Genomic DNA, 24,076 nt, shown 5'->3' with positions numbered 1-24,076 from the left:
GTTATTCACAAAGACCATGAAATCTATTAATGCAGGGTTAGTTGAGTGGTAAGATCATACTTCTCAATGGAGACGTCGTGGGTTTGACCTCAGGCATTTTCAGTATTAAAAAAGCACGAGTTCCAAAAAAAAAAAAAAAAAACTGATAAGCAACAAAGAAACCTCACTTTTTTCATGAAGAGAAACAATACCATCGATTAAAATCATGGAAATTAAGCAATAGATCAATCAGCAGTGTCGATATGTCATGAACAAGAAGCCACCAATGCTGGATGATCACTCCTAAATAATGGGGACCATGTTATAATCTTCTATAAATGACATGGCCAGCTACTGAAATTTACAATTAGTAATATCATTAAAATGAATTCTAGCCCCTCCTATCGTCGTCCCTAGTGCCAGTACTCTACTAGGAAAAATAATTTTGGGATGGAAGGCATAGCAGCTGCATTCTACAATTATGGCGATTTTGTACAGAATGGTACTCAAAGACAGGCTCTATGAGATGAGATACCTTTGTATCTCTTATTGACCGATAATCTTTCGAATCTCATCAACTAACTGCATCCGGGTCTTTGGCTCCACCTACATTCATTTTACAGAGTCATTTTGATATCATCAAAGCATCTTCTAATAAAAAAAATTTCATAAAAAGGAAAGAGGATAAGAGGCTGAATCTGAATTACAGAGTATGCAAAATAAATCTGAAAGTTTACCTTGGATAGGAGAGCAGCAAGACCTTGTGGCAAAGCTTGCAGATCAGATGCAGATTCACCAAGATTTGATAGTTGATGCACTACTTTCTGAACCCGCAACTCCTGCAGGTGTCCATCATAGTTCCTAGGATCAGCTTTCCATGTTAAGAAGGCCTCATCATCCATCCATCTTTCTTCTACAACTTCCACAGGCTTGGAAGCCAGAAACCACCTCTTGATCAAATCCATTGCAACTTTATGAGATAGCCGATCACCAGCTGCTTCTCTCACTATTCTGATAAGTGAATCCTCAGAAACTCTGCGGTGGAGTCTCTTGTAGAAGAATGACCTGGAATTACCCCAGTCAATGACTTGTTTTATTACACCCTTTGCAGCCATTCGAAGAGAGGTATCATGCAATTCGGCAAATCGAGTGGCAATCTGAGTGTATACTGGCAGTAGCTGCTTCTCACGGGATTTTATCTGCTGTTGTACGGCTTCCACTGCCCCAGGAGCCCCACTACTTCGGGCTTCCGGAAGTCTTGCTTTCAGATTGACTAGCTGTTGGTCAAGCCTACCCATGCAATCCAGCAGCTCCTTTGTCCGGAATTTAATCTCAATCATTCCTTCTGGTTCAAGAACATTGCCTTTGGCTGTCCTCTCAGCATACATCTCAATGTGATCAGGATTAATCTTGCTGTCTACAACAACCCATGCACCACCACGTAGCTCACCCATCATGGGAATATACACAAATACAGGTTGATTATATGTTCTAAGGTTTTCAACTATGGTTGATCCGGCCTGAAGGATCCCTTCAAAGAGGTCTCTTTGCCCACCTGAGAAGCCTCTCCAGTTGGCAAGAATGAAAAGTGGAAGTTCTTCCCTGTTGAAATCTAACAGTGCCTGAGCCGTCTTGGTAGCAGAATCAGGAAACCATACTTGCCCTGCTTGAGGAACAACCCTTTCATGGGAATCAAGCTGACCAGGGTCTGCAGGGATAAGTTGCATCACTGTCTGCGTTTCAACAGCAACAATTCCTACAGGGATTCCCCCAAGCTTCGCCCTTCCTGTTACCACTGTCCTGGCCCAACCTTCCAGAGTCTCGACAAAGCTATCCTTGTCAAACATACCACCCAACCACTTCCCATTACCATCCATGACACCAGAGATGGCTGCACGTGGATCACATGAGTTTTCTGGCGAGTACTCAACCGGCCTCTCTGGAGAGTCCAAGGAACTTAATATGGGAAGGGGCCCACCTACTCGAGAAGGCACATAGCTTAGCCACTTCAGAATGGCTGAAGAACCTTCAAGATCATCTGAGACTGTCAAATGAACAACCCCATTGGTTCCCATGATTTTAGGCCCACCAAGTTGCATGTGGGAGCTATATACCTCCCTGCCCAGAAGTTTGTTCAGTGCAGAAAAACCTGTCAGAATTATAGGCTGATCAAGCCTCTGGATGCACCGCATACCAAGCCGAGCAAGGTAAGCACCTATTCCAACAGTTCGACCAGTCACAAAGGTTAATGTAAATGTTTCCTTGTATGCCCTTGAATAAGCACCAGCAATAGCTCCACTACCCGTTAAGTTCTCGACTCCCAACCCATCCTCTTTCCCAACAATGGTGTCTATGACCCATCTGGTTTCTCCACTTTCCATCTTTAGCTCATGTGCCACCACAGATGATCCAATACGAGCATAATCTTCAGGGCTTAAATAGACATATTGAAACCCACGTTCAGGACTCAACTCATCAGACCATCCAACTCTAAAGCACGCTTTTATCTCCTCGGCAACACCAATACGGGCTCCAGAGTTTGCTGCCAGATATATCAAAGGTAATTTCCTATCACAAGCCAGATTAGTTACAGCAAGGAAGAAAGCATCCTCTCTTGGCCCAAAGGACCCAGCTTTGAAGGTAACATCATTTGCTACAATCAAAATGGTCCTTCCATTAGGGAATTCAGGAGTAGACATCTCCAGAGACCAGGCTACCATGCCCACATCATTAAGCCCAGGTGGACGCTCAACACCAACAAGAGAAGTACCCCAGGAACCTTGTTTGTCAGCAAACATAAGCTCTGTCACTTTGATTAGGCACTTATCCATAGATTTACCAGACCCCAGTACATGGGATGCCCATGCCTGTTTCAAGGCTGTCTCAAATGCCTGCAAATTAGATTCTTCAAATAAGATTTAAGGCTCTAAATTATGGATCCACAACGATATATCGCATAATGAAACAAATAATTATAGGATTGAAGGTTTTACCAGTGGGAAATCATAGCAGTATGTGGTGTTACTTTTCCTTGCCAGAAGACGTTTCCGGTCAAGGACTCCCAAAGGCTGATAGCATCCAGCTACTGGCATACCATGGAAAGGACCCAAAACTGATGAAACTGAGTGGTAAATCACTTCATGTTTGCTTCTATCCTCCACCTCTCGGTATATCTGCAACATAAATACAACTTAGGCACAAACAAACAACTACAGGAACAACCTGGAAGAAAAATAGGTTCAGGAATCTCCACAAGTTATTGGCATCACATAAAAGGAACAGGGTAACTGAATGATCTACAGGGTAGATAATTAATGAACAAGTTTACCTTCATCATCTGATTTATTCGTTTTTATTACATGTACAATTTCCTGTTTCTTACTCTTACCTTTTCTTCTCAATGCATGAGCTTCTGTATGTGTGTGTGCGTGTTCATGCATTTGTTTCTGAGATCTTGCTCCGGCTGTCCTTTGCAGCAGTAAAATAGAGTTCCACATGTATAATCTGAAACCATTTAGACTACCCCAGCAATACTTATGGGCCACTATTCACCAAGGGGTGGCTAATCAATAAGCGGTCAGATTTGGGTGCACAAAGGGACAATTCATATACTAGTTCTTCATCCAGTGGTTATGACACCTTTTCATGTCAAAGATGCTCGTTTGATTCCCATAAGGGATTGGTACAAATTCCTGTTTGGTGGCCTCATTGCTTAGTGATTACTCACCATCCGGCTAGAAAAGGTGGTCCCTACTCTTCCAACATACATACGTGATGAGGTCATCACTTCTGTCACTAATGGACTTTCATCAACTTCTGATTCATGACATAAGAGGGTGCTCCATACTATTGTAAAATGTCTAAAACCTTACCTGAACAGTACAAGTATGTCCAGTCACATTTGTAACCACAACTCTCCAAGCACCACTAGCAAGTCCAGCAGATGCCAACCAGAGTTTCACTTCCCATTCACAAACACCAAGCCGATGCATTCTTACACCAACAGAAAGATGGATTTCATGTGCCAGCTCTTCCAAGATCATCCCAACAATTTCTTCTTCTCTGCCAGCATCTAAATTTACTCTCCTGGCAATGACATCTTTATATTGAGATTTTTGTGGAAGGCATAATCAACTAATTTAGAAACATATAATGCAGGAGAAGTATAGATCAGCACCTGGAGTAAGAGATAAGATCGTCTACTTGTTGCTCTCGTAGTATACAAAGGTACATATGGGCATGGTCAGCTTTAATAGTATCATTGTGTACACGTAGTTCCAGTTCCTCCAGTGCAGCCGTCAAGGACCTCAAAAGGCTCTTTGAAGTAAAAGATGAAGTCAGTTGAGCACTACCAATTCTCACATCTGATCCTTGATACATTGAAAATCCTTCATTTGTACAGGATTGTCGAACAAGGGTCCGAAGGAACATCCTTTGGATGGGTTGTGGCTTGTCCACAACAGAGTATAAGTGCCACTGGCGATCTCTGGATGGTGTGTACTTTATGTTCTCATATCCTTTGAGCTTTTCCTGAAAAAGATAAGTGAAGTTAAAAATCAGCTAAGATGTAGAAGATAAACCAAAAATGCACCTGAGCCCCAAAAAATAGCAGCTGAGGAGCAGCAGAAGCACAAACCAGTTCAAGAAACATGGATAGTGGAGGTTCTACGTGACGCAATAGAGGCTCTTCTTCATAATAGAGCTTTTCAAGCGACCAATGAAAGGAGTGTCTCATAGGAGGCCGCCCTTCATCTCTCTGTATAATACAACTAATAACCCCAACACCTGCAGCACGGAGACCTGAGCTTACTTCCTTCTCTTTAAGAATTTTGGCCAACTTGTTAATTCTTTCCTGAGCCTGATCCTCATCACCACTGCAAAATGGAGGAGAATAATGGTTACTCAAGGTCCTACACGCTAATTATCAGTATACACAAATAAATGACATAAATCTGCAAGACACGTGTTTCTTGGGAAGGAAAGAAACAATGCACAGCTTATTAATCTGAATTATGTACCAAATGAAAAGATTGTGCTAGCAAGTAAGCCCACAAAATCCCAACATGCACCTGTATCTAGAACCAGAAACCAGCACTAAATTTGTCTGAAACATAAACTTTGATTTTAGATTTCTGAAAGAAATAAATAGTAGATAACTTGGGAAATGTTAGAATCAAAGAAGGGTTTGAAATCTTTTTTGAATTTCACATTTTTGGATGTCTTTGTACATGATTTCAGGGGTTTTCGACCAATTGTTCAGGTCCAGAAAGAACTCCAATTGAGAAACAAGATGCTCAATTTCAGGACCAATTCAACAACACACTCTGATTTTTATAGGCACAGAAGAAAGTAACCAAGGGAAAGGGCAAAGTACCACATACCTATCTTGCAGTAAACTCATCTGGTTGTTGATGCCCACCAATGCTACATGCAGCATGTTGCCATGGCTTGCTAATTCAAGGTTTCCATTTGGTGCCATTTCACTAGGGATGTGATTAGTTTCCTTCAGTGCAGCACTGATTGCCACTGGTAGAAACTGAAGAGATTTGATAATAACCATGGCTCCCCATTTCCTTTCACTATGTTTCTCAACTGCTGGTTCATCAGAATTTTGATCTTCAAACCCGTTCCTTTTCTCAATATGTTCTTCAGAAAACTCCCATGACGAAATAAGACCAGTTCTGTGCCATTGCATCCTAACACTCCCCTTCACAAGATAGGGCTGAGAATGGCAAAATCCAGTTAGTGAATTGAATTTTCGAATCGTAGTAAGAAATATGAGGATAAAACTGCAGTACCTGGTACAGTCTACGGATATAAGTCTCCACCACCCGCCTTTGAAGGGTATGGTCACCATGATCAAACAGACCCACAAGTGCATCTTCTACTGCCAAAGGAGCACTCACAAGATACTCCATTCTTTCATTTATGGCACTTTTTCTCCGAGGAGTGTCCATATTTTCACCTTCTTCTGTAAACATCTCTAGCTCTGAAAGGCTTCTTGCAATGGTTGAACGAAGTTCACTCAGTTTGGTTTGTTCAAGCAGCTGTCCTGCCCTCAATGCCAACTGCAGAAAGGATTAAAATGTGAAATTCAATTTTAGAGCTTTTTGTTTGTTACCTGCTTGGGTAGTTTACAATATTTTAAGAAAGATGGAAACAACACAAAATGAAAATGAACAAGAGAAAATCGTCTGGACTTCAAAAAACAAACATATCCCTTTGTCCCTGAAGGATTGTCATGACTTGCATTTGGGTTACTGACCTCAGAATAAACTGTATGGTTAAGAGCAGAAAATCGTAACAGTTTATCCCTGTATGCAGCAGGATTAGGGTAAACCAATGCTTCCATGAGTCGCAATATTAGCTTATTTTTGCTCCTAACACCCTGCAAATAACAAAAATGTGTGACATTGTTAAGTAGCAGCTACAAAAAAAAAAATAATAATAATAATAAAATAAAATAAAATGAAGAAAGCAAATGAGAGCAAAACTTAAAAAACCAAAGTCAACAGAAATCATTGGATATACCTGATGAGAAAGCACTATATCCACCACCTTCAGAAGATCTTTTGAATACTGAAGTCGGAGACGTTCAATGACATCAGCCTGGAGAAAAGAAATGACATGATTAGGACCATCAAAATCAAGGAGGATTCAAATGTTCTCAACTCCTCTCTCTCCCCCCCCCCCCCCCCCCCCAAAATCCGAAAAGAAAAAAAAGACCCTAATGGTCTTTAGTTCTGAATTTTGGGTTTAAATCTAAGTATATCTAGTATGCCAGGCAACATGTCTAAAAAGATGTCAATTAGTAATCAAAATTCTTAAGATAGGCACATCTATCAGAATCTACAGCAGACAAAGGAAGGGGAAAGAAAAATAAATCTCCACCATTAAACTATATTAACACCCAAAAAAGAAAATTTCAACAAAGGAAAAAGGACTTGTGGTAAACATGAGAAAAATAGAAGGGAAGTAACTAAAGGAAGGAGGGGTGGAGTTAACAGACAATACAAAAAGCATCAACTGTTGAAAGCCAGTAACATTTGGTTAGGAATTTGCCATCGGAAGGTAAGTAAAGCCACTATTTGATTAAAGAAGCAACAGGAAGTTATTCTGGTTAGGAAGGGGAAAAAGAGACTCTTCAAAACAGAGAATCTCTTGATACAAAACAAAGCCTCAGAATAGTAAAATTTTCTAAATATGGTATGGATAATGAACCATCAGTTCAAACAAAGTATTTTCTCTTCATGCTTGTTTGAACCACCCTCCCTTCCCCCCCCCCTCCAAATAAGATGAGTACTAAGGCATTACATGTGAACCCACTGTGCAATCAATACTCTGAGACATAAGCCTCTTAGGTTGAATCTTAGAGTTTACTCCTGCAGCCTCACCCCAAGGAGAATCAGCCATAACATCAAATGCTAACTACACAGACAAAAGGATGACTGAAGTATTTTCCACTTGGATGCGATGAAACATAAACAATCATCCTCATGCTGTTTCAATTCCGTAAGTTCTATTTATTTCATTTGACCATGTAGCTTCTTATGTTCTTTGTTCACTCTAACAAAGAAAATACCTAAATACAACTTTGAGCTCTCTAGATTCCAAAGGCAGGTTAACTAGGAAACGGTGATAAAAGGATACCATTGTATTTGTTGGAATAGCTACCTGAATATTGTCACTAAATAATTCTTCAATAGAGAGATATTCCTCAAAAAGGGATTGCACAATAACACGGGCATGGCTCTCTCTTCCGCCCTCATAAGACTTCACAAGATTCATCAAAGGTTCCACGAGCCTCTCCTGGGTTGCTTTTTCTTTCTCAGGGCAAGACAGGAAATGTGCCTGGAAAAAACATCTCTATAAATGACCAAAATTTGTATTTCTAATCAAAGAAAATAAGGTAAGACTAAGAAACAGGAAACCAACCTCAAAAACACCGCGCAATAATTTGGCTGGGAATTCGACATTCTTCTGGGAGTCTACAATCCTTTCATACTCCTTATACTTTGCATCCAACTAAGTTTTGCATAGAAACAAAAGTAATTAACTCAGTTGAAAACTCTCAACAATGTGAATAACCAATCTTAACATCAAAGTGAGGGTGGGGTTATGGAATGAAGTATTGACCTCATCTCTAAGATCTTTTGGAAGGCGAGTTGCCAGAACAGCCATGCACTCTTGCCACTGAAGGAAAGGAAGCTCAGGACTATCCAAGCAGTTGAGTAAATCTTGCACTACCTGAAAAAGACAAGAAACTCAGTAATCAGAAGGAAAGGAGCCATGTATTCAACCTAATCTGCGGACAGACATGGAGGTTTCCCAATATCATTAGAATACTAGTATATGGATGCCATCGTGCAAGGCACCAAGGTACCTACTTCTTCAATGTTATGGTCATAGCCTGCAAGAATCATACAGGCAGCATTTAGACTTGCAGCACATCTCTGATGAACCTTTCCTGAGACAGCAGTTGGGGATCCCAGCACAGGAAAACTCCCAGTGAATGGTTCAGCCTTCCTTACAGCTGATGGGTCATCTAGATCAAGCCTTGCTATAAGGTCACCAGCCTTCAAGGAAGTAAATTATGAGTTATAATCCAAGAATAGAAAGAAAGAAAAAAAAAAGATAAAGAAGTGAAAAATTAATCGAAACTATAGTTAACCCACTCAGATAGAAGATGATTACCTGCATCGCCTGGCCTTCTGACATCTTGAAATGGATAACTCCAGAAGCAGGTAATAAAAGTGGCATGCACATCTTCATAACCTCAACCTCTGCATATGGTGTATCAGCTTCGACATGGCTACCATCCTGAACTAAGAAACGGAGCAGCTTGCATGGTGTCTCTGCAGCTAACTTAGATGGATCGTGATCATTCTGGAGAAAACAAAGACATTAATCTCATGTGAATAGCCAACAAAAATATAATAGAGATATTAAATAACAAAAATCAGTACCTGCAACAAGCAAGTCCTTCCATCAATGAGAAGACGAGTACCAGCTGCCTCTTCCTCTGCATATATCACATGACTTTTTCCATCCAACTGCAGCAAGATATCGTTGTGTATCAGAGTGCTTGTCTAGGTTACATTATTTCTTATGCATTTGCTTGTGTAAGCTATAAAAATTTTTCTTTTGAAAACAAAAATACATTCTGAAAAGAACCTAAACACTTTTCATTTCATAAATGGCTCCTGTAACTGAAAGACAATACTAAATGAGTGTGGCATAATTGATTAATTCCATAAAAAGAAAACAACCTACAAGACTGCTATAAGAGCAAAAATGTACTCCTGGTTAATTGCTTTTCCTGTAAGACTGCTATAATGTTAATGCATTCTAAATTTTTTTTATCTCATTAAAATTATATGGCTGTATACTAAGTAAAGAAACTCTGTAGGAAATAATAAAAGTTAATATTGCTCAAGATTGGCATTGGATTTTAAGATCTTATTCAGGCTCTTCTATCTGTGACCGGATATGTAAGCTAGTCTTTGGTGCCACCATCCATTACCCGTGGTGGGAGCACAACCTTAGGAGATGGACTCCCAAATCCCGCTCCATGGACATGATTTGGAAAGTCAATCTACTTTGACGTATCTTCTAGACTCTTGTCTATTCCCCACCCCAAGGAACAAGCTCATTGTTGTTACCTGGGGTCTTGGCTCTGCCATCCAGCCTCCCTTTTGAAGACCGGTCCCTTTGTACATTCCTTTTTCTTGTTTAGCAAAGATTTTATTCATCCAACAAAGAAAAATAATAATAACTAACAGCCATGGGGTGGAGTAGTTCTGTACACTATGTATCAATATTGGTGGTTATAGAAGGGCAACAGTCTAGAACAAGTCCTGCTTTTGCAGGGTTCCAAGTGGAGTGGATTGTGCTCAGCCAGAACCTTTGTGCTTTTTTTTCTTGTTGCAAAGCGGCTGCTTTCAGACAAAACTACGTCCTCATGCTGGCAGACTAAGCTTTCTACCATCGAAAATGAGACCGGTTGGAGGTTATTAGAGAAATATGTCACTGGAACGAAATCCAACTCCAAAATTATCACAAACTTTGTGTATAGCCATACAAAAAGCGAATACTGTAAAATGAGGAACATCAAATACTTGCCTGCATCAGTAGACCCCCATCACGCAAAGTATGTATCTCCACTTCTATCTCTGACTGGTTCATCCTCAATCTATAACTCCCTGTTCCTCTTCTCACCATTTCAATCTAAGAAAAGCATTCCAAAAATTTAGTGAACTAAACCTAACAAGCTTTGAAAAAGATGATCTGCACTATGTTGTCAAAAGATGATCTTATTCACACACTTACAGTGTATTTGCTGCCTTCTATGTTCAACGAAACTTGAGAGTTAACGAGTGATATATGCTGCAATCAAGAAATGCTAGCATTAATAACAATACTGATTATGAAGTACCCAAATAAGAAAGGAATGGATAACATACAACCTTGGGTGGGATTTGGCCCTTTTCAAGATAACCAATATAATCAGAAACCAAGGCAGCACTGCTGGTTGATGCTTTATAAAGAGCCCCTCCAACAACTGAGAGGTACCAAGGAGGCCTCTCTGCTCTCACCCGCATAGCAATTCTACTGTCAAGCCAGCCTGTATGGATTTTGTTATTCCTGTACTCAGAAACCTGCAATTTTTTTTTTGGGACTTATTAATCACAGTGGGTTAAACTTTCAATTAGAATGATCAGAAGAATGGTTTCTTTAAAAAGGCTAATAAGTTAATAACTTTACATGTAAAAGATCAATGGTGTAATCAACATTTGTTCGGATTTCCCCCAGAATTTGTATTTCCTTTAGCCCAAGAACCATATTTGCAATGGCCAGAGCTCTTGACTCTCCAAAAGCAAAAACATGTCCTGAAACCAAATTTACTGAATAAGAGACAAAGACCATTATGACATTCCATACACTTAAACATGCTAATTACATGGCGAACCCAGGTCATGTTATCAAGACCATATATAGATGATGCAAGCGACTAATACTGCATGATGTTTCTAAGATTGCACTTATTCCATCATTGAAATTTGTTAATCTTACCTCATAAAAGTTTCTAGCACATTGTCAATGAAAATCATAAGGAGTTTATTATTAAAGTCCTACTAAATGAAGCTTAGCACATCAGAATCTCCATCGAACCTTTTAGGATGTATGCAATAAAAAAAAATTATAGGTCACAAAACTAAAATTTGAAGTTTGTTGGAAGGTATATGTGCGCATATCCATTTCCTATTTTGTTATCCATATGGACCCACAGAAGGATACTAGTCTACTGGCCTAAAACACAAAGAACAACCTAAAGGTGGGTTCCTCAAGTCAACCATATGATTTGACTGGAAATTCATCAAATATACACATATTTTGTGCAGATCTCTTAAAAGAAAGAACATGCGTTGAAAATTTTTGACTGACATTAAAAATTCAAAGATATTCCAGATCTACATTTAAGCTCAATTATCCCCCTCATTTTCCCACTTCAAATCATGCAGACATGGTGAACTCTTTAAAGCAGGGTTCTTTCCCTCAAGATTTTGATCACAAGAAATGAATTGAGTTTCTCTACTGTGCTAAGTAACAACGGCTTACCAAATTGAGAATCAGAGAATTCATGTATGCCACCACCAGACTGCAAATTGCAATGATGTTACATTAGCCACTATTTCAAACATTTTAAGTAAGGAACTTATAAGCATCTGCATTTAATATCAGAAGACAAACCTTCACAGAAAAGTACGCCCACACATTTGGCTTGCTTTTAAAACTCAGTTCCTGAAAAAGTCAAAATAATTCAAATTGGGTTCATCATAAAAGTCAATTTCAGAAAAGAAGAATTTTTGCTATCAGCAAGTCTAACCTGAACTTTCCCACTAGTGGGCTTGAATCCATCATCTGGGTCTTCACTCGTTACACGAACAGCTACACAGTGACCCTTTGGCTTGACAGACTGTGCCTTATCAAAATCAAAGGGAGTGGCCACAGTGGATGTTCTCTTCCAAGCATCATAACCTCCACCATGTTCCATTCCATAAAACCTCCTTATTTCTGTTTAGGCGAAGAATAGCAACGAAAAACGTGATGTGAAAGTCCACCATGGAGAGAATGGGATAAAATAGCAGAGCAGACAAGCATGAACATACCAGGAATCTGCCAAAGCGGAATGCCCATTCCAACTGCAACTTGAGCTGCTGGAAGATTGATTTCAGCAATCCACTCAGTGACAGGATGCTCCACCTGGATGGTTTGATGGGTTAAAAAAGGAAGACAATAGGGGTTTAATGAGAAAGAACTCGACGAAACTCGGTTAATACACTCAAGTGTATATGAATCAACTGTATAATATATGCCTTCAAAGACAACAACAGAAATATCCTCTAACCCCCCAGAGCTCAGATGTTCACCAAAGATGTCCCTGGTCAACAAATTGAACTCATATCCACTGTCTGGTCGAGTCTCTATTTCTGAGCCATTCATATTGGTTGTGATAGTAAAATGTTAAGCTCAAGTGGATGGTAGAAGCATCCCACCGGTTCTTGCCATCCCTAGGAGATTATCTAGATCTACTATTCATAAGATGCACAATATACGACACCACCTTAACACTACTAGATGGTAATCAACTTCCAAGTTCCAATTACACACTGAAATAATGAGTACGAAGATGCACTAACCTGTAATCGAGGGTTGAGTTCTAAGAAATAGTACTCGCCAGTGTCCATACTAAACAGATACTCAACTGTAGCAGCACCAATATAACTCACGCACTTAGCTAGCCTTCTAGCTGCCTGCTCCAGTTCCTTCACTGTTTCTGGAGGTGCTACTGTAATCGGACCTTCCTCAATGATCTATTCAAAAAAAAAATATATATATATATTATCAACACATTTAACTCAAAAAGATGCTGGGGGGTACATTCTCTCAAAGAATAAGTGGAATTAGATAAATAAACCCTATATTCTCATGAGAGTACGCTTGTACCAAAAACTCAAGAAGAAAGATACAAGGCAAGCATCTGGGGAAGAACTTACCTTTTGGTGCCGCCTCTGGACACTACAATCACGACTATGTAAAGCTGCAACATTGCCATGCTGATCACAAAGTAGTTGGACTTCTAAATGTCGGCTCTGAGAAATCAAAATTATCATCAAGCTATAATTTCCATCCAAATAACAGGGGAAAATAGTTCTTTCAGTTATCAGGTGGGAATGGAAGTTGATCTCACCTGGGAAGCAACCTTCATTATAAATATAGGAGAACCAGGAACCTCACCCTGAACTTGCTTGAACAATGCCTTGACTTCATCATCATTATGAACCTGAACGGTTAAAAGTGAATAAAATGTGCTAGTTCAAACATGAGCTGTAGGCCCCTGTACCTGGAAAACTGCATTATGATTAATATGATTCATTTAATATATGATGAGAATAACCTTTCTAATGCCTTTGCCACCACCACCCCAAGATGCCTTAATCATTGCAGGGTAACCCACCACCTGGCAGCTAGCTAGTGCCTCCTCGGTTGTATATACACATGCTTCCCGGTAGATATTCTCAGGGATGAAATCTAAGCAACTATCTGACGGAATTTTCACCTGAAAGAGGAAATTTTAGAGCATTGAATTCTGAGTACTTCTGAAATAAAAAATTTAAAGAGAAAAAAGCAGCAAATAACTCTTACATGAGAACCACTCCATGGAAGTGTTGGGACTCCTGCTGCTTGAGCAATTAGTGATGAACCAATCTTATCTCCCAATGCTCCCATTGATGCAGCAGGTGGCCCGAGGAATATTATGCCCTTTGCCATCAATGCATCTGGCAGCTCAGGATTCTCTGATGCATGGCCCCAACCAGGCCAGACTGCATTAACATGTGTTCTCTCTGCCATCTGAAGATCAGAGAATGCTTAGAGCAAACATACCAAAATAAAAAAATAAAAAAAACAGGTTTACTGAAGTTTAGAATTTAATTTAACCAATTAAACCCGAACAGAAACCACATGAGAAAAAGTGCTACTGAACTACCTAGCAAGAGCCATAGTTAACAAAAACCAGAACTAGTGGAAAACCATAGATGGTTATTTTTTGCCAGATTCAGATTGTGCTTCGGCAGTAACAGGTTAAAATTACTTTTTCTTATTTATATGATTTCATTAACCATTTGCTAATCCATTAGTCCATTCTTTAGCTCTTCTGGTTAGACTACCCTAACCATTTGAAGCTCAAATAATAGATAAACACCATCAAAATTTGCTTCATAAGACACTTCACACTATATCTACCAGTTAGAGATTCATGACTCTTCAACTTTTCGTGTTCCCTCATTTATTTTCAGCATGATTACATAGTTATGATATCAACAAACAGAAAATAGACACAATTATGAGTACACACCTCTACAATGAGCTGCACGTTAGCATAGTTGTTATTGTTGGTCCCACCAGGAACTTCCACAAACTGATCAGCAATTCGGATATGCTCAGCATTGATTCTCATGTCCTCTGGTGTGGCCATGGCCACCAAAAGGATTGCCTTCTCTGTTCCGAAGGTCTCATATGCCCATGTCCTGATACTGCGCATAAACTTCACTGCTGCCATTCCATTGTTTGCAATTAGGATGCTGTGGATGGGATTCTTCCCACCAAGGGCATAGCAGAACTGATCAACCTCAGCTGATGCAGATGGATGCCTGATTGGCACTGTTCCATTTACAACTCCATTCCCACGCAAAACTCCAGCCATTGGAGGAACTTTCTGAGACTCAAACATGCTGCACCGACAAAATAATTATCACCAAGTTCAATTCGAAGTCCAGAGAATTTATTATTGAACTTAATAACTGGTTTACTTTATCACCATCACAAATTTGCCCAACAATGTTAGTAAGTGAATTTAAGTTCTGAATTTATTGCCGAAGTAAGACTTTGCAAGGGTCAAGTTAAATTCAACTTAGGGTAGTACGGTTTCACCCAAATCAACTGAAAAGAACAGAGCTTCGATAACAAAGTCATATTAACTGAGAAAACAAAAAATTTAAAAGACCAGAAGGGTTCTCTCCCGGAGAAAACAGAACCTGGGTAGAACCCACATGAGAAGTTAGCTCTATATAGGTCGAACAGAATTTAAAGGTTGAAACTGTAGGATTTCCACAATATCAAAAATCATGAAAGTTAAAACGGAGTAGTGCAACTGGAACACATTCTCAAACGCCGCTAATCACCAAATCCATGACTAGTGTAAAGAATGCGAATGCAAACAACCATCAAGGTATCAACACATTTTAATGACGTAAGAAATATGTAAAATCCGTAACCAACAATTGCAGCCTCAGAAGCAGATACAGCAACTGAAATGGAGAATTGGGTCAACTCACCTCCAAGAAGAACAAGCGAATCGGGAGATCTCAAGAACCCAGAGTCAGATTTCCAATACCGCCTTCAGGCTCACGAGAAGCTTTGAGTCCACAGGTATGAGTCTCAGGACTCAGAAGTGTATAATAGAAAGATTGAACTGAGGAATGTACAGAAGAGGAATGAGGGTATTGATGGCTTTAATGACGCTTCACGTGTCACCTGCCCACCTGTTTATCTTCTCTCTTGTAGTAGTTGCTAACTACCCCCCTTTCTGTCACTCGCTAAATACTCCAAATCCCAAATCAGAACTGTAGAAACCTCCCAAAATGCAGTCCTTCTCTGCCTCTTTAAATTTTGATAAGCAAATCTCAGGAACCCATAAGCTCCACGTTTTATTGCGACAAACACAGTTTTAGTAAGTCTAAGGGATGGCTGGCATGTTTTGACTGTGAGTTGGGAGGTGTTGTTGACCAACCTTTCTCTCATCAGAAGAAGTAGAAGGAGAGAGAAAGACACAGAACCCAGTCTGCTAATGAAAGTTTGAATGCGTAAACATAATTTTTTATGACTGTTCCGATCAAATAATGTGGACTTCAACTCGATTTGACGGCTTCTTGTATCTCTCCAAAATTTCCCCTTTTTGATCTCATTTAAAGAAGAAAAAAAAGAATTGGGATCGACACTGTTTTGCTGAAATTTTAACGCCGTTATCCAATCAACCCAAGAAACGGAGAACATTTCTCTGCCAACGACAATTTTTGGTGAGGTACCCGGGTAGAAACAAATCCATTTAAATTTGTGGGGCTGGCGTTAATCGCAATGTGAGATGAGAGTGTGAATTATTGTGAAGTTTCACTATCTGATTGATTAGTAATTGAAAGAAATAAAGGTGGGTTTGGTTTGGTTGGGTGTTAGGTATATCCATGCCTTCCTCGCCCTCTGTCTTCCCATCAAGATTTCTGGGTTGGCTATTTTTCCTATTAAAGATGGGGGGTTGAACAGACCATCTCCATCTCTATCTCATCAGCTCTACTTCCATTTATGCCAAAAAAAAAAAAAAAAAAAAAAAAAAAACGCTTCTTCGATTTAACAAAGATATTTTCAGTGGAAGAAATTAAACTAATGTTTTAATCTTTTTCTTAATACGTAATTAGAAGGAAACGAGATCATGCGGAGATTTCAAAGCTGTGCGTTTGAAGATCCAAACGTAACGGAGTTATGGTCAACCTACCAATTTTGAATTTTCATTGTTATCTAATAATTATTTATTGGGAAAATGGGTTTTTTTTTTTGTGGTCGGTATTATTTTGCATTTGGACATAGAATTGGGGTTAGATATGCCTCTAAGTGACTGATTGAATCTTCCATCTAGAGGTAGTAAGTTGAATGAGGTTTTGTATTCAAATTAAATTGAGATCTCATGTGTCTGTGCTGAATTCCTTGCCTATAATTCTCATAAATGCAATCTCTTATATAGAGGAAGTAAGTTCAAGGAGGTTTTGGATTCAAGTGAATTGAGATCCTCTGTATTGAGGTAGAGCATCCGCTTGGCTATTCAACTGCCAGATCCCTGCTTATGGTACCCGAGAACGCAATCTCCTATGTAAAAACAGTAAGTTAAAAAAGAGCTTATGGGTTTGAATCGAATTAAGATCCTTTGCATCCGAGCAAGGTGTTCATCTAAACGTCCAGCTGCTAGATGCCCTGTCTATGGTACTTGAGAGCAAGGTTTAAAGTATCGATATCGAGTATCATATCAGTCAGGTGATTTTAAGAGACGTATCGTCCTGTAACGAGTATTTTATCGTTCTCACTAATGTATTTTAGTGTAATTCAGTGGAAAGACATATCGAAATGTATCGTATTAGTTAGGTCAAATATGGGTACGTATCGGGTTTGGTATCGTGGGATACTTTAAACCTTGTCTAAAAGCCAACCTTGATACCACAGGCAGGACATCCAACCATTAGACACCCAAACGAAAGCTCAGCCTAAATGCAAAGAATTTAAATCTATTTCAATCTCCGTCCTTCCACACCTGTCTCCTTCCCATCCACTAACTTATACACAACTGACACTCAAACACCATCTCTGAGTTGATGAGCCTTGGGTTCATCGATGAATATAAAACCACAGAACCTTCCAACATGGACTGTGGATGCATGAATTGTTTAGCTATTTAGAATACTTCCTTTTCTTCACTTCCGTGTAAAAAATCTTCTCAAAAGTCAACTGTCAAACAACTTCAGGATTGATCGATGTAAACAAGATAAACTGGAGGAACCCAAAAACCCAGTGTGGGTAGAAGTGTTGAAATTCTTGATCATGTTTCTGGAAAAGAAAAAAAACCTTAGAACAGATTGATATTGATATCTGCAGATTCATAAATTTTCAAAATTCTTTGATCTACCACAGTTTTAGCCTCTTCAAGAGCAAATCTTCCTCGAAGTTATCAGAAAGGGTCAAGGATTCATGGAAGGCCAATAGAGACTGTAAGACGGAAGCATCTACAGAACTTCTAATGAGAGAGAATGAATATCAAAAATCTTATTTTTATATTAATTAGTTAATAAAGTTGGGCGATACATCCAATTATGAGTAATGAAGTGTTAAAGGACAAACTTCTGTTCCCACGTCTATTATTTACTTACGTGTTAATTAAATTACTAATTATTATCATGCTACTAATCCACTCAAACTTGGCCTCCTAATTAATTATTTAATTAATATGATCTATCTTTAGCAAATGCAGTGTATGTGCATTATACATATGCTATTAAGATACATTATTTTTAAAAGAATCTTTTAATGTGCATCAACAATTATTAGCATTTTATCTAATGTTAACTTTATGGTTTTTTTTAGTAAATAATTTTTATGGTTGGAATCCAATATTCTCCTCCACTAGAATTTGTAAGACCCATATCTAAGTGGCACTCATTTCAAGAGACATTAGACATTTATCTATATATTCTTTTCATATAATTTAAATTAAGATAATTACTGTTGCTCTCTGTACTATAGCTTAATTACTAAAAAAATCCTACTCTTTATGAAATTACTGTTGTCCCCCTCAATTCTAACAGTGTTAAGAGACCGTTATAGTAGTGTTTAATATTTATTTTGTCCTACTAAGATTAAAAAGTCAAAACACAATACTATCCTCATTCAGAAAGAAAAAAATTTTCATATCAAATACAAATTTTAGAGGTGTATTCTTATTATTTTGAATTTCAAAAAAATACTATCTAAATTTTTTTTTTTCTAGTAAGGAAATGAACAACTTAAAATTGATAATGCTCAATGAGATAGTAAATCTTTACCCAAAAAAAAAAAATATATAGTAAATAAATGGAAACCTAATGAAGGAAGGAATTTCTTAAAAATTGATAACATCAAATTAAAAAGTAAATAACAAAAATTCAAAAATAACACCAAATTAAAAAAACTAAAAAAAAAAAATAAATGAGGTACCAAATTAGGATTAATTTTTTCCCTAATTACTAAGGTAACAATGTGATTTAATATAAAGTGTAAATAAGTAAAATAAAACATTTGGATTGCCAACGCAAAGTTGTTCTAGTTGTTGAAACCAACACCTCTTAGTGAAAAGGTTGTAGGTTTAACTCTACTGAGGCATATTAACATTTTCATCCCCTAGCTCAATAAAGCCCCATTGTAAAAAAAAAAAATATATCTTTGGATTATTTTAAGATGATTATTTTAAGATTTTTAAATAAATAAAAGTTGCCATGTCTTCACTTAACAAATAGAAGGGATAAAGTAGTAAGTTGCTCTACAAGGGACAATAGTAATTATCACTTAAATTGCCTAAGGCTATAAACAGGTTAGATTAATAATTTTAAAAAATAGAAGGCTTGTTATAAAGGTTCAGTGGAAGCCCATTGCTCTTCATTTATAAAAAGGGATTGAAAAAAAAAAAAAAATCTAATCATATATAAGCTGGAGCTTAACCATGACTAGAGATCATACAAAAATTAGTAGCACTTTAAGGACCAAGGTCCCATAGAATTTTTTACTATTTCATTTTTTAGGTAGACCTTATAATATTTTTTAACTGATTAATGGGTGTATGGTTTAAGACATTTTGATCATTCAAACATAGATTAGTTGACATTTTAGTCACCAGTGTATAAACACTTCTAATGCCTTAAAAAATTATTTGACTTTAACTATTTGGACCATCATACTTAGAGAAAATTGGACTTTTTAGGTCATAATTGTCTTACTTCTTGTTTAAATGGCCAATTAATTAATTCTTAATTGATAATTAAAGGAAGCCATTACGTGTAACAAAAGAGTGGAGCTTGGGTCCCCTCTCATTGATTCTATTTGTCACCGACTCACCATTCATTTATTGCAATTCATTGTGTCGCTCTAAGGGCTTACCCTTGGTGGGCCGGAGCCAGCTAGAGCCCAACCAGTGTGCAAGTCAGTATGGGCCGGGCCGGCATAGATGAGTTTGACCGAGGCTTGTCCATTAGGCCCATGTCGATATGTTTTCATTTTAAGCCCATAATTTTTCATGGGCCACTGAGGTTTGCCTTCCCACATTATTGCTGTCGAAGCAACCGTTTTAGAGGAGGCCCACATGCAGTGTTGGATCTATCAACTCAACAATTTGTGAACAAACACTAACCACGCAAGGACATTTTTTTTTTTTGTTGGTTCAAAAGAGATTTTATTTAGGAACAGAGCTCGAAGAAGAACTGATACAAAGATCTTTGAAACACGGAGTGGAAATAGGCACCAAAGTCATGCTCCTAGTTGACATGGCCCTCCTAGCTAGGTTATTGGCTATTGAGTTTGCCAACCTAGGAACATGCTCAAAAACACAGGACTCAACTTTAGTCTTAAAGACCTAATTGTGATACGAGAGGACCGTTGATCTTTAGAAATATGGCTGATAACTACAAAACAATATGATCTAGCCCATTTTCATTTGTTTCAACTAAAGCTCTTCCAATTGCTAGCGCTTCTCCTTTCATGCTACCAAAGCTATGAAAATTCAAATATGCCAAATACCGTGCACCTAACGACATTGAAACCCTCTTTATTACTGGAGAAAAGGAGAACGTTGAAACCCTCCCATACATGAGACTAAGAGACCCTAGAACCAAGATTGTTTTTTCTTCTATTTTCTATGTTTTTTTGATGTGATTAATTGCAACTCTCTTTTTCTTCTTCTTTTTCTGACAAAGGTGAGAGCCCAAATTCACTATCCTTCAGGATAGAGGTCTGTGTTCTCCTCATACTTATTTAATTTTTTATTACACATTAGGAAGGAGCTCGATCCACTTGACATATACTGGAAAGTCTCACTTCTGATTTATTTTGTTATAACTTAAAGATAAGCTTCTCCTAATGTGTGGTGGATAAATGTGAGGAGAACACAGACCACTACCCGTCAATAAAGGTGCAAAATAAGAATTCAAATAACCTTTATGTCTGGTGAGTACAAACTACACCCCTGAAGCTTTTCCACCATATAATAAGGATAGAATATATATAGGACCCATGAAAAGCATCACATTTGAATTATTTAGCAGTGTTTTGACCTAAGTACCAAAGTCATGAAAAAAAAGACGGGAGACAATGGCCCTACTAGGAGCTTTAAAAGGACCTGTGGAAGGACTAGAAAGAGGACCATGTGAACCACACACTTGTCGGAAAGTAAGAAACGAGTGATCAATTACTGCACCTACAAACATTAAAGCAAGGCACAGGTACGCATCAACATTATTATTTGTGCACAAGGGGACCTCAACAACCAAAACACATACGTTTTTCTAGAAAAGAAAAGAAAAGGAAAGCAGTTGATACAAGATTACACCACCAGAAAATAATGAGGGTTTGGATAAAAATAGATGGAGCTAGAAGAAATGAATCAAAAGAAAACTTAAGATTTGGTAGGATTTTCTAACTAAAGTGGGGGCAATTTCTTGTGTTAGGAGTACAACAATGTCATTTCATGTGAAAGGGATTGAAAACAATCTGAAACTTGGTCATAAGAAATCTTATATATACCATCTGGAAGAATTCATCTCGTAATCTCTTCATTTGGAGGTGGGAAAGAGTTAGAAGTTGTGTAACTAAAGTTTGGGTTGAGTGACCCTCTTTGACGTAATTTCGATATGTTTTTTGTTTTTGAGAACGCCGAAACAAATTAAAATTGTTTTGTAAAAAGTTTTCTTAGCCATGAAAATTGAACTAGTTTGTTTGTGAAAATGAAAGAATGACCCATTTTACAAAACATTTTTTGGCGTTCTAAAATGAAAGAACGCCCAAATTTGTTCTTTGGCAGTTACCAAACGCGCCCTTATTCAACATTTTACTTTATTTGACAAGAGAATCTTTTCTTGTCTTTATCACGCATCTACGAATGCGAAAACAACAAAATATGAAAGAAGAGAAAGCCAAATGGTACACTGAACCCCTCAAGAGGAAAATGTAGGCCCAAACCAGAAAAAAAAAAAAAAAGAAGGAAACCCACAAAAAAGCAACCAAAAGTTGCCCATATGCATCAATACCTGATGAAAATCAACAGAAATAACCTCCGCCTCAAGGTAAATTAAAGTTGAATTCAGACGTGTCTTGGTGTAAAGGAAGTGACAAAGGTGGTGTCGGCTATGTTTTGCAAAATCATAAAAGAGAAATTTTATAGGCAGTATCTGAACCGGTACTATGCAACTCAGTGTTGGAAGGGGAAGCTCTCGCCATGAGAGCTGGATTGATGTTTGCACTTTCAGAAGATTGTAATCATCTTCTCGTAGAGTCAGATTGTAAAATACTGGTCCAATACATAAACAATGCTTCCAGTTTCCCTCCCCTATGCTAAGCTCCTCTGGTGGAGGATATTAGGGAGTTATGCTCTTCTTTCCTCTCGTGCTCCTTTTGTTTTGTTCCAAGAGCGATAAACGCAGTTGCGGATGCTCTTGCAAGGAGGGCCCTTTCGATCCCATGTACGACGGTTTGGCCTATTTTTGTTCCTTGGCTTCAGGAGTTATGCTCTCCAGTTGCCTAGGCTGTTCGCGTTTTTTTTTTTTTTTTTTTGGTTAATGGAAATTTCTTACCCAAAAAAAAAAAAAATACCCAATGATAAATTTCAATTTTCAACACTTAACTTTTCTACCATGAACAGAGTGCAAAGAAGACATTCTAGGGTTCCATTTTTTTCACCAATTTGACATGTGATTATTTTTGCACGCAAATTCTGGACAAATTCTTTGTTTTCAATAGCTGAACATCAATTCTAAGGTTGTTTAAAAACTTAAATCCAATAAAAAAAAATTCATGTCTAGGTATTTTACTTTTCTAAATAGAGTTCTGCGCTCTTCTCATACATTTTCACTATATACTAGGAAAAAGTTCACGTAAAGTCTACTAGGGCTCTATATGTGATTCATTTTATTAGCACTCAGAGGTAGATCCTATCTCTAAGATGTGACAAAAAAGTGTGAAGTAAGCATGGACCCCTACCTTGATGGGTAAAATTTTTTTCAACCACTTGATAGAGCTTATAAAACAGTCATAAAAGAACAAGAAAAGAGGAAAAAGACAAAAAAAATTTTGTGAAAAATGGATGATGATGTGGGCCCACCCCAAAGAGGATTGGTAATTGTATGGGCCACTTGGAAGTAAAGCAGAGGGGTAGTGCACCAAGGGCACAAAACAACACTACTAAGAGTCACTCTCATCTTGACCACAACAAATTTGGATTTTAATTGATATGGAGGGACCATACCATATTAATGCGTAACAAAAAGCAAAAGAGACACACACATGTCTTCATCAAAATTATGCATTCTCTACTTGTAGTTCAAACTCTTACGAGACATAACTAAACAAAACAGAGTGGCTGAATGCATCTGGCTTTAAACCATTGCTGTAGATTCTCACATTGTTCACCAAAAGGGAGAAAAGCAAACAAGGTGGTGTTGGGTTCAATTATGGTATTCAAGCTTCGTGGTCCAATAACCATGGATTCCTTTTTATCTTTCTTTGCCATTTGTATACAACATTTTATAGCTTTCTTTTGCGTTGGATTAGCAAAATTGATTCAATCATGCCTATTTACCGTCAAACAGAACTTTAGATCTGTCGAATCTAAAATTTCAATTGAGATTTCAATCCAATGACTTAAATTGTTTAAGTTTCTCGAATTAGTGAGAGTTTCAAGGGAATCACACCAATCAACCTTCACATTTTCAAGAGCAAAACTTGTGACTTGTATTTTATCAATTTATTACTTTGCGTATTACATTGAATCTTTAAGAACCATACACGTCTTTCCATTTCTGGAAGAAGGGATAGCCGCCATAGAAGTTGTTTTCTGTATGGAAAAAGGTCCAGATTCGAGAATACACGTCAACCCCCTATAATGTGGTAAAATGAGCTTGATTTGGCTTATTTGTGGCCTATGGTCTTAACACGTGCATTTGGGACAGCAACAATTTTGAGTTGGAAAGAATTCATATACAGGAAGGGGTGCGTTTGGTAACGTTCTTGTAAAACGTTTTTGGCATTCTTCTATTCTTTTAGAATGGAGAAATGGAAACATAAGAACAGGTTAGAAGCATTTCCTAAAACGATTCATTATTCTATTATTTAAGATCGAATTAGTTAGAAAAGTTGTATGAATAATGCATTTTACAGAATGTCAAAAAGATGTTTTTACCCAAGAACAGAAACAAAAGTA

At 38.0% G+C, this 24,076-nt stretch overlaps 1 protein-coding gene across 1 annotated transcript; it reads right to left on the bottom strand.

Moving 5' to 3' along the window:
• Nucleotides 1–150: 150 nt before the first annotated feature.
• Nucleotides 151–16,045, bottom strand: LOC149009179 (acetyl-CoA carboxylase 1-like). The gene is made up of 31 exons (XM_089163908.1): nt 15,378–16,045; nt 14,399–14,774; nt 13,687–13,893; nt 13,439–13,600; nt 13,232–13,324; nt 13,038–13,133; nt 12,681–12,854; nt 12,150–12,243; nt 11,867–12,054; nt 11,731–11,781; nt 11,599–11,638; nt 10,744–10,868; nt 10,446–10,637; nt 10,309–10,365; nt 10,102–10,206; nt 8,946–9,032; nt 8,674–8,865; nt 8,367–8,555; nt 8,116–8,226; nt 7,915–8,004; nt 7,654–7,830; nt 6,511–6,588; nt 6,245–6,367; nt 5,778–6,047; nt 5,361–5,701; nt 4,616–4,853; nt 4,157–4,509; nt 3,852–4,065; nt 2,973–3,152; nt 717–2,870; nt 151–585 (listed from the first exon to the last, which is right to left on the bottom strand). Exons 2-31 carry the CDS (start codon nt 14,771–14,773, stop codon nt 526–528), a joined length of 6,816 nt encoding a protein of 2,271 aa, XP_089020034.1. The 5' UTR covers nt 14,774; nt 15,378–16,045; the 3' UTR covers nt 151–525.
• Between the last annotated feature and the right edge of the window lie 8,031 nt (nt 16,046–24,076).

The sequence above is a fragment of the Hakea prostrata genome, chromosome 7 (assembly GCF_041222555.1).
Source record: "Hakea prostrata isolate BN-2017 chromosome 7, UWA_Hpros_2, whole genome shotgun sequence".
Classification (NCBI taxonomy): domain Eukaryota; kingdom Viridiplantae; phylum Streptophyta; class Magnoliopsida; order Proteales; family Proteaceae; genus Hakea; species Hakea prostrata.
This window is presented reverse-complemented; position numbering and strand designations above follow the sequence as displayed.